Genomic DNA, 13,315 nt, shown 5'->3' on the forward strand with positions numbered 1-13,315 from the left:
GTGATTGTGCAATTGCACTCCAGCCTGGGTGACAGAGTGAGACCCCCATCTCATAGATAGATACATAGGTAGATAAGGATGGATGGATGATAGAGCAAGACCTCCGTCTCATAGACTGAAACAATCAGTCACCGTGAAGACAGCGAAAAGATATTTAACCAACAAAAGACTAGGTTGGGGTTCAAGCCTCGGTGGTACAACCATAAAGAAAAACAGATTAGGGCTGGGTGTGGTGCCTCACGCCTGTAATCCCAGCACTTTGGGAGGCCGAGGCGGGCAGATCACGAGGTCAGGAGATCGAGACCATCCTGGCCAACATGGTGAAACCCCGTCTGTACTAAAAATAAAAAATTAGCTGGGTGTGGTGGTGCACGCCTATAGTCCCAGCTACTCAGAAAGCTGAGGCCAGAGAATGACTTGAACCCGGGACGCGGAGGTTGCAGTGAGCCAAGATCGCCTGGTGACAGAGCAAGACTCTGTCTCAAAAGAAAAAAAAAAATGGTTACCAGAAAAATCAGGATAGTGATTCCTTTGATAACTGGGATCAAAGAATGGCTGTGAGATCATTTTGACCAGGAAAGGGTCCTTGAGGGGGGTCGTTGGGGGATTTTGGCAATGTTCTGTTTATTGACCTACATGGTGGTTACATGAGTGTTCATCTGATGAGTTTTGTTTGTTTTGTAGTCTTGATGTTCATGCTTTATGTACTTTGGTACTTTGCTTGTATTTTACAATGAAGTTTCTGAAAAGAAATGTGAAACTTCTTCCCCCCACCGCCCCCGAGATGGAGTTTTGCTCTTGTTGCCTAGGCTGGAGTGCAATGGCTCGATCTTGGCTCACTGCAACCTCTGCCTCCTGGATTCAAGCCATTCTCCTGCCTCAGCCTCCCGAGTAGCTGGGATTGCAGATGCCCACCACCACGCCCAGCTAATTGTTTGTATTTTTAGTTGGCCAGGTTGGTCTCAAACTCTTGACCTCAAGCGATCCACCCACCTCGGCCTCCCAAAGTGCTGGGATTACAAGTGTGAGCCACTGCGCCCGGCCCTATTTCATTGATTTTAAAATGTACTATTTCCATATTTTAACATCTCCGAATTTGGGACGGATGCTTCTCATGATGGCATCTTAATCTTGGTGTCAGCCAAGCAGTAGTTGTGACACAGTCTTCATTGCTTGTGCTGTGCATCATATGTCTTGGAGTTAACCCATAGGGATTAAGTGGTAGTGTTTAGGGGGTGTGGCAGGAGGTGAGTTTAACATAAACCTCCAAGCAGGAGTCAAAAGTAGACAAGCTCTATATAATTACACCCCTGACTTAAGAATCTAGCATCAAGTAGCCTTTGTTTCTTTTATGGATAGTTTTAAGAAACGCTGCATCACCAACTCCCTTAATGGCACTGAACCTTTTGTGGGAAAACCAGACAATGACACTGAAAGTAAAAGTGATTCACCAGAGTCAGACTCTGAAAGTGAAGAACTATTAGAACTAACTACTTTATTTCACTTATATTTTCCTTTTCGTGAATGCTGAAGTGTTTTATGATCTCATTTAAAGTGCTTCTAATAAATATATAAAATTTATAAGTGACCAAGCGTTATGTTAGTTAAACAGAAGTATTTTTCTTAGTATGGGGAAAAAATGGCTATACAATCTGGCCGGACGCGGTGGCTCACACCTATAATCCCAGCACTTTGGGAGGCCGAGGCGGGTGGATCACAAGGTCAGGAGATCGAGACCATCCTGGCTAACACAGTGAAACCCCGTCTCTACTAAAAAATACAAAAAAAATTAGCTGGGCGTGGTGGCGGGCACCTGTAGACCCAGCTACTCGGGAGGCTGAGGCAGGAGAGTGGTATGATCCTAGGAGGCAGAGGTTGCAGTGAGCTGAGATCGCACCACTGCACTCCAGCCTGGGTGACAGAGCGAGACTCTATCTATCTCAAAAAAAAAATATATATATATATATATATTTATATATATATATATATATATATGACTAAGTGTTGTGTTAGTAAAATAGAATTATTTTTCTTAGTATGGGGAAAAATGACTGCAATCTGATGTCTTGGATTCAGCAAAATATGGTACTTGGCGGAGCGCGGTGGTTCATGCCTGTAATCCCTGCACTTTGGGAGACTGAAGTGGGCGGATCACATGAGCTCAAAAGTTGGAGAACAGCCTGGGCAACACAGTGAAACCCTGTCTCTACAAAAATAATAATACAAAAATTAACTGGGTGTGGTCGCATGCACCTGTAGTCCCAGCTACTTGGGAGGCTGTGGTGGGAGGATCACCTGAGCCCAGGAGATTGAGGCTATGGTGAGCCGTGATGGCACCACTGCACTCCGTCCTTGGCAATATATCAACACTCTGTCTCAAAAAAATGTGTATGCAGTTGGTCGGGGTGCGGGGGTGGTATTTGTGACAAAGGCTATTTATCAGAAATCAATAGTTTTATTGGTAAAATTCATCATACGTTTCCATTAATATCAGATATAGGATATAGGTACTTATACACATTATTGAAGGTTCTAGTTTGCTAACACAAAAAGATGATAGTTGGGTTGAACCTTATTCAGGTTGAACACCCCTAATTTGAATATCTGAAATGCTCTAAAATCTAATTTTTTGAGCACCGACTCAACACTCAAAGGAAATGTTTATTTTAAGCATTTTGGATTTCAGATTTTGGGATTAGAGATGCCGAATTGGTAAGTATAATGCAGATTTTCTAAAATTCAAAAAAATCCAAAATGCTTCTGGTCCCATGCATTTCAGATAAGGGATGCTCATCCTGTAGTTGTATACCTAGGAAAGGAGATTCTAAGTTTTTAAAAAATACTAGAATTTTAAAGTTGGTAAGGTTGATATATTCAAGATAATATAAATAAAAATTATGTTTGTACTAACACTAACCGCTTTGACATGCAAATAGAGAAAAATAACCTCTTGTCAGTATAACAAAACCACAGTTTGAGGAACAAATTTAATAATAAACTTTGAGAAATAAATTTATTAATAATCTTTTTGAAGAAAACTAATTTTTTTTTTCAATCCTGTCTTATGGGGCTGAAGGAAAACTTAATTTCTTCTTGAAAGACAGAACAGTGATACTCAACGTAATGGCATAATGTTTCTGGATATAAAAAGTCTTAATACAGGTCAGGCACGGTGGCTCACACCTATATTCCTAACATTTTGGGAGGCTGAGGCAGGCAGATCGTCTGAGGTCAGGAGTTCAAGACCAGACTGGCCAAAATGGTGAAACCCCGTCTCTAATTTAAAAAAAAAAAAAAAAAAAAAAAAAAAAGGTGTAGTGGCACATGCCTATAGTCCCAGCTACTCAGGGGTCTGAGGTAGGAGAATTGCTTGAAACCAGGAGGCGGTGGTTGCAGTGAGCCAAGATTGTGCCATTGCACTGCAGCCTGGGTGACAAGAGCGAAACTCCATCTCAAAAAAAAAAAAAAAAAAACTTAATACAAAATTCAGTCCATTGTAAAATAACATATTTAGTACAATCTTAATACTAATGGGTTTTGGAAGTGAATAAAATTGATTTTATACGTAAGAATAGCTGTGTGAAAATGCCAAAAAATGAAAAGATGTATGGTGAGAAGAATTTCTTACCAGATGCTAACTCTTCTAGTAAGATACTGTAATTAAAGCAGCATGAAATCCAGGAATATGTGCGTACTTAATGAATTTTTAAAAAGACGGTATTTCACTGTAGAGGCAAGAAGATGGTTTAATAAATGGAGCAAGTATAATTGTCCATGTGCAAGCAAAATTAGAGCCCTACTTTATAAACAAAAATAAGTCTTTTGGAATATAAAAAACTAAAGAATTAGGAAATATAGGAATATATGTTTATAACCTCATCAGTAAAGGAAACCCCAAAGCTACACTCTGGCTACATTAAAAAAAAAAATCACAAAAGACAAAAATATGCCATTAAATAAAGGATCTCATCAAAAGATAAAACATAGACTAGAAAAATATTTTCATTACACACAACAAGCAATAGATTCATATACCTGTTAAATAAAAAAATTACAAATGATTATGACAACCTAGTAGAAGATCGATGGGGCCAGGTGCAGCAGCTCACACCTGTAATCCCAGCACTTCGGGAGGCCGAGGCAGAAGGATCGCTTGAGCCCAGGAATTTGAGACCAGCTGGGAAAACAAAATGAGACTCTACATTCAAAGTGAGTCTCTTCAAAAAAGTTTAAAAATTAGCCAGATGGGACCACCTGAGGTCAGAAGTTCGAGACCAGTCTGGCCAACATGGTGAGACCCCATCTCTACTACAAATACAAAAATTAGCTGTGCGTGGTTGCAGGCACCTCTAATCCCAGCTACTTGAGAGGCTGAGGCAGGAGAATCGCTTGAAACTGGGAGGCGGAGGCTGCAGTGAGCCGAGATCATACCACTGCACTCCAGCCTGGGCAACAGAGTGAGACTCCCTCTCCAGAAAAAAAAAAACCCAGATGTGGTGGTGTGTGCCTGTAGTCCCAGCTACCCCAGAGGCTGAGGTGGGAGGATTGCTTGAGCCTGGGAGATGGAGGTTGCATTGAGCCGTGATAGTGCCACTACACTCGCTGCACTCCAGCCTTGATGACAGAGCCAAACCCTCTTTCAAAAAAAAAAAAAAAAGGAAAAGAAAATGGGCAGTGATCAAAGGATAGAGATTATTGACAGAAAAGAAAATTTAAATGCTTAATAAAATGTTAATGGATGGTCAACCTTTTTAGTCAGAGAAATGCAAATTTAACGCAAACCTGCTGTGATACCATTTTTTCACTCGGATAAGCATACTTGTAATGCAAATACATCTACTTCTGAGTAAAGAGCCTGGGAAATGGGCCCTCATATGTTACTGTTGGGGTGTGGCATATTCCATCCAGCCTTTTGCAGATGATTTGGCAGTATATGTAAAAGTTTAAAAAACGTTCACCCCTTTACCTAGTAATCATTCTGAGATAGATAAAATACATTTATATAAATTTGTTTATTTATATTTTAAACCAAGTCTCACTCCGTCGCCCAGGCTGGAGTGCAATGGCGCGATCTCAGCTCACTGCAACCTCCACCTCCCAGGGTCAAGTGATTCTACTGCCTCAGCCTCCCAAGTAGCTGGGATTACAGGCACCCGCCACCACTCCCAGCTAATTTTTTGTATTTTTAGTAGAGATGGGGTTTCACCATGTTGGCCAGGCTGGTCTCATCCTCCTGACGTCCAGTGATCTGCCCACCTTGGCCTCCCAAAGTGTTGGAATTACAGGCATGAGCCACCGTGCCCGGCCAAACTAATACCATATTTTTTTTCAGTTGTGTTTATATTGGCAAAAGAGTTGAAAACAATTTGAATGTGTGTTGATACACCATATGATAGGACTGTGTTAAGCAAGTGTTTCTTAAAATATCTGGCTAGTACTAAAAAGAACAAGTTACATTTAACTCCCTTGCATACATACCTGCAATGTAGTATTAAATGGAAAAACAAAGTTGCAGGGTAGTATGATCTCATTTCTGTTAAGAAAACAAAAACAAATAAACGTGACATTTTATGTGTAATTGTGCTTTCATATGTTCATGGAGAAAGAGAAGAAGGATATGTTATCAGCATCGTTTGCCTCTGGGTGGCAGGTAGGATGGGAATAAGATTGGCTAGGCGGGAAATGAGATTTCGTGTTTTTTTTAATATACTTTGCATTGTTTCACTAGCTGTAATTAAAATTTGTTTTGAATGTGACCAAATAATGGAAGATACAAGCTTTAATGATTCCAGTTTTTTTTATTCTGCCTTATAGGATAGGCTAGAAGAGTTAATATAGTAATCCATTATTTCCCTGGGCTTTTCAAGTCATTTGAGGGAGGAGTTTAGCCCCAATTTTGTGGGAATAGTATATACTCTTGAAATAGTCAACTCTCCCATACAAAGACAACGAATATTCTGGTCGAAACTATTGGAGAGTACATTGTGAAAATCTGTGTAGCTGAGAGAGGAGCCAATAAATGACCAAATGTTGATTTTGAATAGTTAACATTTTATCTAAACAGCTAAAGTTTGTTCATTTGTTTTTTCCTTTAAAGCTCCATCAAGGGACAGTCCCCGTTTCTTACACAGTAACAACAGTGGCACCACATGGGATTCCACTCTGCACAGGCCAGCACATCCCTGCTTGTAGTACACAGCAGGTCCCAGGATGCTCTGTGGTTTTCAGTGGACAGCACCTCCCTGTCTGTAGTGTGCCTCCTCCAGTAAGTCTATATTTTTGTTCTCATTAGATATTACTATTAAGCACACCAGCCTGAATTTGATTTTGTAACTTACTCACTCTTACCCTCTTTAGAGGGGCTAACTGCATTATATAAGCAAACAAAATTTAAGAGACTGTCTTTGTAGTTTCACGTTCAAGTAAAAAGGCCAATTTTATTGCAATAAAAGTCTCAATAGTATCCTTATAGTAACCATTTAATAAAATTAGCTTTATAACCGGATATATTTTTACATTAATTAACTTATACATATTTGGATATCCTGAGGGTCAAACCATGTTTTCTCATATATCAACACCGTTTATAATTAAAGCCAATGAAGGTCAGCCTAAGTCTCAGAGACCTTGTTGTTCAACACTTAAGAGTCTCAGCATTTACTGAGTTTTAATGGGCACTTTGAGTGCTTTGTCTTATTCCTTACTATAGGAAACCTATGATGAAAGTAGCATCATCCCCCATTTTCTAGTCGCTGAATCTGAAAAGTTAAATGACTTGCTTAGTGCCCTAGAGACAGCTAGTATAGGAGAGTAGAGAGTCACACTTTTTTTTTCTTGCCTCTGAAGCTTATGCTTTGTCCTTTAATCTCAGTTCAGCCTCCTTTCAGAAATGAGGGCGCTGTATTTAAATGATGTATCTAAGGTCAACAATGTCTTCAAAGGAAATCACAGCAAAATTTAAATGTAACTCTTAATACGTTGCTCTGAATGTGAGATTAAAGCAAACGCACACTTATACCAATACTAACTTAACAGATGAATTTACTCAGGTTTGGTTTCTCAGTAATAGAAACATTGTACCAAATTTGCGAACTAAAATACTGAGAGATTCTAAGGCAATTAGTTGAGAACTGTGTTCTTATAAAAATCCTAGGAAGAAAAAGATTTCCACTGGATTGAAAAGGGGAGTTTCTTGAAATACCAGTAGTGTTCGCTACATCTTAAACCAACTAGAGAGCGTTTCCTCTTCTTTGCAGCGCTTCCCCCCACCCCGCCCCAACCCTGTTTCATAGATGTTTAAAAGGCTCAAGTATTTCAACCAATTTGTAAAAATTATATAAAATACAGATTATTAGTACCATTACTTTACTAGTAGATAAAAAAAATACACTGGTATTTCATTGTTAATATAAGCTATTAAAAACATTTTCATGATTTTGGGGGAGGTGTGACAATTACAGATTTTAATCTCACTATCCTTTTAAATTAATTATATATTCTGATATTTTTAACCAAACTGTAACGGTTTCTCTTACAGATGCTTCAGGCATGTTCAGTTCAGCACTTACCAGTACCATATGCTGCATTCCCACCCCTTATTTCTAGTGATCCATTTCTTATACATCCTCCTCACCTTTCTCCCCATCATCCTCCTCATTTGCCACCACCAGGCCAGTTTGTCCCTTTCCAAACACAGCAATCACGATCGGTAGGTATCTCTACTATTATGTCAGAATGTTTAGTTTTTAATTAATTTTTAATTTTTTCAGAATGTTTAGGCCAGGCATATAACCTTAGTGGATTTAAGAACCAGACGAATGCCTAAGTTACTATGTTTAAATGGCACACTTAAACACAGTAACTTGGCCAGGTGCAGTGACTCACTCCTGTAATCCCAACACTTTGGGAGGTCAAGGCAGGCAGATCACCTAGGGTCTGGAGTTCAAGACCAGCCTGGCCAACATGGTGAAACCCTGTCTCTACTAAAAATACAAAAATTAGCCAGGCATTGTGGCACGTGCCTGTAATTCCAGCTACTCAGGAGGATGAGACATGAGAATCGCTTGAACCCAGGAGGCAGAGGTTGCAGTGAGCCAAGATCATGCCACTGCACTCCAGCCTGGGCAACAGAGTGAGACTCTGTCTCCAAAATAAACAAACAAACAAACATAATAACTTAGGCATTCTTCTGGTTCTTAAAAGAATTAAAGGAATCCAAACATGCACAAATTAGTATAAACATTTACCTTAAATTTCTGGTTTCTTAAATTTTTCTAGTTATTTTAATGTCACTGGTCTAAATTTGTGTTCTATTACATCTGCAGTCCTTCAGGAAGTAAATCTGAAGAAAAGTTTTTAGTTGTATTGTTTTTTTTCTTTTTATGTGGTTCTAAATTGGAAAATGAAAATATTATAAAATTATTAATACTTGTTAGAATAATATTTGTATTCATTTAGGCAAGGAAATTAACCTTTCTGAACTTCAGTTACTTTTTCTGAAGGCCTGGTTTTTCGCTATATTGTGATGAAAAAGCAGATGAGGTAGTCTATTAACATAGTTAATTCTGTCTTGGGACTGGGATATAGTTGAGAGGCATATTATTTTGGGACACTGGGAGATGTAAGTACTATATAAGTACAAAGAGAAGGGCACAGGAAAAAAGGTCTAGTTGTTTCAATAGGCCAGGTTCAGCATCAAAACCATCAGACATTAAGGAGAAACAGGAGAGATAACCTATAGAAATGGCTAAAGTGGAAGACTTCAGCTCTGTGGAAAGAACTTGACAGTTTATTATAGCAGAGTCTTACCGTTGTTTACTAAGGATTTCTATACCATGCTGGGTACCAAAGAGGCTGCTGTCCTGAAAACTGTAGAAGCAATTATGACACAAGTTTGGCTCATCAGAAGAGGTAGAATTGCTTCTGCAAGAGAGTCTTTTCTTGGAAATAGGATAGGATTTGTGCCAGGATGTTCTCCTTCTCAGTTTCCAGTATCTGGGAATTCAAGGCTAAAGCAAAATTCAGCTATCATTTGTATCTAAATCTGGAATTCTTTTAAAGGTCCAGTCACATAGCCATATCAAGACTTTGTTTTCACTAGTGTTGTCATAGTATAAGCAATTGTGATTTCTCTCAAGCGTGCATAGGCTTCCAAATTAAAGCTTAGTATTTACTTATATTTGAATAACATGTTGCTATTCTGTAACTAAGGGAAGAAGTCAGACTAGCATTTAAAAATAAATGTGCCTAAGAGAATTCAGTTGAAAACATCAGCATGAAAATGTGTACACAAATGTAGTAATAGCACTATTCCTAATAGTCAAAGAGTGGACAATCCCAATGTCCATCAGCTGATAAATGGGTGACGAAAGAGTGGTATATCCATGCAATGTAATACCCATAAAAAGGAGTGAAGCATTGATAAAGTCTGCGAAACAGATGAGCCTTGAAAGCATTATGCTAAGCAGAGAAGGTAGACATAGCTTCTTGCTATTTAAATGAACTGATTCCATTTACATGAAACGTGTAGAATAAGCAAATACATAAAAATGGAAAGCTGGGCCGTGCACGGTGGATACAAAGTCAGGAGGTCGAGACCATCCTGGCTAACATGGTGAAACCCTGTCTCTACTAAAATCTACTAAAAATACAAAAAATTAGCCAGGTGTGGTGGTGGGCGCCCCTAGTCCCAGCTACTCAGGAGGCTGAGGCAGGAGAATTGCTTGAACCTGGAAGGCAGAGGTTGCAGTGAGCCAAGATGGCACCACTGCACTCCAGCCTGGGCAAGAAGAGCAAGACTCTGTCTCAAAAAATAAATACATAAACAAATAATGGAAAGCTAATGGCTTGGGGAAATGGGGATTGACTGATAATGGGTATAGAGTTTCTTTTGGGGCTGATGAAAATGTTCTGGAATTAGATAGTGGTGATGGTTACATAACTGTTAATAAACCAAAAATCCATTCAGTTGAATTCCTTTTATCATATGTCAGTTATATCTCAATGAACTGTTCTTTGTTTTCTTGTGGCTTTTGTTTTTGTTTGAGACAGAGTCTCCCTCTTGTTGCCCAGGCCAGAGTGCAATGGTGTGATCTGGGCGATCTGGGCTCACTGCAACCTCTGCCTCCCAGGTTCAAGCAATTCTCCTGCCTCAGCCTTCCCAGTAGCTGGGATTACAGGCGTCCACCACCACGACCAGCCAATTTTTGTATTTTTAATAGAGACAGGGTTTTACAGTGTTGGCCAGGCTCGTCTCAAACTCCTGACTTCAGGTGATCCACTGGCCTCGGCCTCCCAAAGTGCTGGGATTATAGGCGTGAGCCACCGCCCCCAGCCGAGCTGTTATTTCAAAAAAAAAAATACATATCTTCTGTGTGCTTTGCATAGCACTACATTGCTTCAGTGTTAACTACACAGTTTTGAAGTAGGCTGTGAACATGCCAGTTTTATAGATGACAATACTGAGGTTCAGATTAAGTAATTTATCTGAAAGTTAACATGGCTGATTGGTGACAGTACCAAGATTCTAATGTCCAGAAGCCCATAATCTTTCTGCACAGCATAATGCCTCTGTACCATATCTCATTTAGCCCTGTTTCTGATTTATAAATGCACATCCTGTTTTGTTTCATCTGTGAAAGGTTAAGTGTCTGAAAATCCTTTAGGTTAGGGTGCTATGACTGAAAAAGTAATTTTAATTTTCCTATAATTGGCTTATTCGATGACTTTTTGCCTTCTCATTTTAAGAGAAGGTTCAAATAGTAAAATAAATAGAGGATAATGGAAATGTTTAATAACATGTTTTAAACCTTGTTGAAATCAAAGTTAGGAAGATTTTACTGTAGTCTATATGTTTACTTTTATGAATTTTAGATTCATGTGAACATCAAGAGATACATGGCCTTAGAGACATTTTGGGATTTTAAATATGTGATTATTATAAAGCATAATCTATCTAAACACAGGAAGAGTGTGTGTGTGTGTGTGTGTGTGTGTGTGTGTGTATATATATATATATATATATATTTTTTTTTTTTTTTTCTTTTTCTCTCCTCCTCAGCCTCTGCAAAGGATAGAAAATGAAGTGGAACTTTTAGGAGAACATCTTCCAGTAGGAGGTTTTACTTACCCTCCATCAGCCCACCCCCCAACATTACCTCCATCAGCTCCCTTGCAGTTCTTAACACATGATCCTTTGCATCAGGAGGTGTCCTTTGGAGTAGTAAGTTTTCATAGAGTACTATGTTAATTACTTGCTTTGGCAACTTACTTGTTCTGAGTTATGTTTTAGTATAATTCACCATATTTAGAATTATATGTATTCTCGACAGCATTCAGTTGGAAAGTTATATTTAGAAATACACCTGAGTGTATGGTTGCTGCATCCATTAGTAAGTTAGTATTTAAGGAATATTAAAACCTTGAACAATAAAGAACTTTACTGTTTGTCTTTTTTTAATTAGATACTTTATTTGACAGATTATTTGTAAATGTAGAGTGATTCTAAATCTTAACATTTTTCCCCCTGCAGCCTTATCCTCCATTTATGCCTCGGAGGCTCACAGGACGTAGTAGATACCGATCCCAGCAGCCAATACCACCTCCCCCTTATCATCCCAGCTTACTGCCATATGTGTTGTAAGTTCTTTCTTATCTTAATGATTTCTGAATTTTGAAACTCTTGAGATTCTCTTTCCTTTGTGGTCTGTAGCTTTCGGTGTGTTAGTTATTTGTCTTAATGTTAAAGGGTGGGGTGGGAGGAGCCAGTTAAGGCTGAAAGAAAGAACAGTAACATAGGAGAAGTGGGGAAGGAAGAAATCTGTGAGCCAAAAAATAGGTTTAACAAATCAAGAAGCAGAAAAGGTTAAGATTTTTTGCCTCTTTTACAACTGATAACACCAGTCTTGATTATTCAGCTTTTAGTGCTGTTTTTCTTAGGGGGAAAGGAGAAAAATTATTTATTTCTATGTCTTAGAACTACTCTATTTGGATTAAGTTGGTCTGTAACAGAAATTCCCATGGGTAGGTTTTTTTTTTGTTGTTTTTTTTTTTATTTGAGACGGAGTCTCGCTCTGTCGCCTGTGCTGGAGTGCAGTGGTGCCACCTCGGCTCACTGCAAGCTCTGCCTCCCAGGTTCCAGTGATTTTCCTGCCTCAGCCTCCCAAGTAGCTGGGATTACAGGCGTGCACCACCATGCCCAGCTAATTTTTGTACTTTTAGTAGAGACAGGGTTTCGCCATGTGGCCAGGCTGGTCACGAACTCCTGACCTCAGGTGATCCGCCCATCTTACCCTCCCAAAGTGCTGGGATTACAGGTGTGAGCCACCGCGCCCTGCTGGTAATTCTTTATTTCTGTCTCACGTAATAAAGTCTAGAAGTAGGCAGCTCAACGATGATTTGTTAGCCCTGTGACTATGAACAATGTTAATGGCTTCCTGTGCAAGATCTAAGGTGGCCTCTCAGGCTCTAGTCATATGACATTCCACCTAGCAAAAATAAAAATAGATTCCTCTGCCTACCTGCTCCTCTCGAGGATTTGTCCCAGAAGTTGCACGTATAACCCCTGCCTCTGTATCACATTGGCCAGAACTTAGTCACCTGTCTATAATTACTTTCTAGGAATGCTAGGAAATACAGTTTTTATACCAGAAGGCCACGTGCTTATGTTACCACACTGTGGTCGTAGTTTTTCCTTCCTTCCTTCCTCTCTCCCCCCATTTTCTGTATTTATTTTTCTATCTTAATGTCAGATATAGTATGTCTCCCAATTTTGTTCTTAAAATGTTTTAGTTTAAGGTTTTTTGCATTTCCTTATAAATTTTTAAATCAGCTTGTGAGTTTTTACTTAAGTGCTTGCTGCAATCTTGGTAGGTATTGCATGGAATTTATAGATTATTTTAAGGAGAAAGTGACATCTTAATGATACTGAGTCTTATGTGGTGTATTTCTGTTTATTCACCTTTAAGTTATCCTAGCAATATATTTGTAGTTTTTGTTGTACAGTTCTTGCATATGTTTTGTTAGATTTGTCAGATTAACACTGACCATTCTTCATCCTTATAGCACTGGCCTCTGTCCTCCCTGTCCTGTTCATTGATTTAATGTACTAACATATCAATGCTAGTGTGATTGTTTTCACTGCAGATCAATGCTTCCAGTGCCACCTGCAGTGGGCCCAACTTTCAGCTTTGAATTAGATGTAGAAGATGGAGAAGTAGAAAATTACGAGGTTAGTAGATGAATTGTGAATTAATTTGGGGAGTATTGTGTGCATGAAAGTATTATTCTACTTAACTCTTTAAACCACAGGCGTCCA

General features: G+C 39.0%; 1 protein-coding gene across 27 annotated transcripts in view; it reads left to right on the forward strand.

The window, feature by feature from the left end:
- The window catches only part of RNF38 (ring finger protein 38), a 157,466-nt gene that overhangs the window by 128,735 nt on the left and 15,416 nt on the right, over nt 1-13,315 (forward strand). For all 27 annotated transcript variants that reach the window (XM_055293719.2, XM_055293720.2, XM_055293723.2 and 24 more), the window contains 5 exons: nt 6,098-6,265; nt 7,538-7,708; nt 11,060-11,221; nt 11,531-11,637; nt 13,144-13,228. In XM_055293719.2, coding sequence (XP_055149694.2) covers nt 6,098-6,265; nt 7,538-7,708; nt 11,060-11,221; nt 11,531-11,637; nt 13,144-13,228 — 693 coding nt within the window. The remainder of the gene's footprint in view (nt 1-6,097; nt 6,266-7,537; nt 7,709-11,059; nt 11,222-11,530; nt 11,638-13,143; nt 13,229-13,315) is intronic.

This window comes from Symphalangus syndactylus, chromosome 9 (assembly GCF_028878055.3).
Source record: "Symphalangus syndactylus isolate Jambi chromosome 9, NHGRI_mSymSyn1-v2.1_pri, whole genome shotgun sequence".
In the NCBI taxonomy this organism is placed as follows: Eukaryota; Metazoa; Chordata; class Mammalia; order Primates; family Hylobatidae; genus Symphalangus; species Symphalangus syndactylus.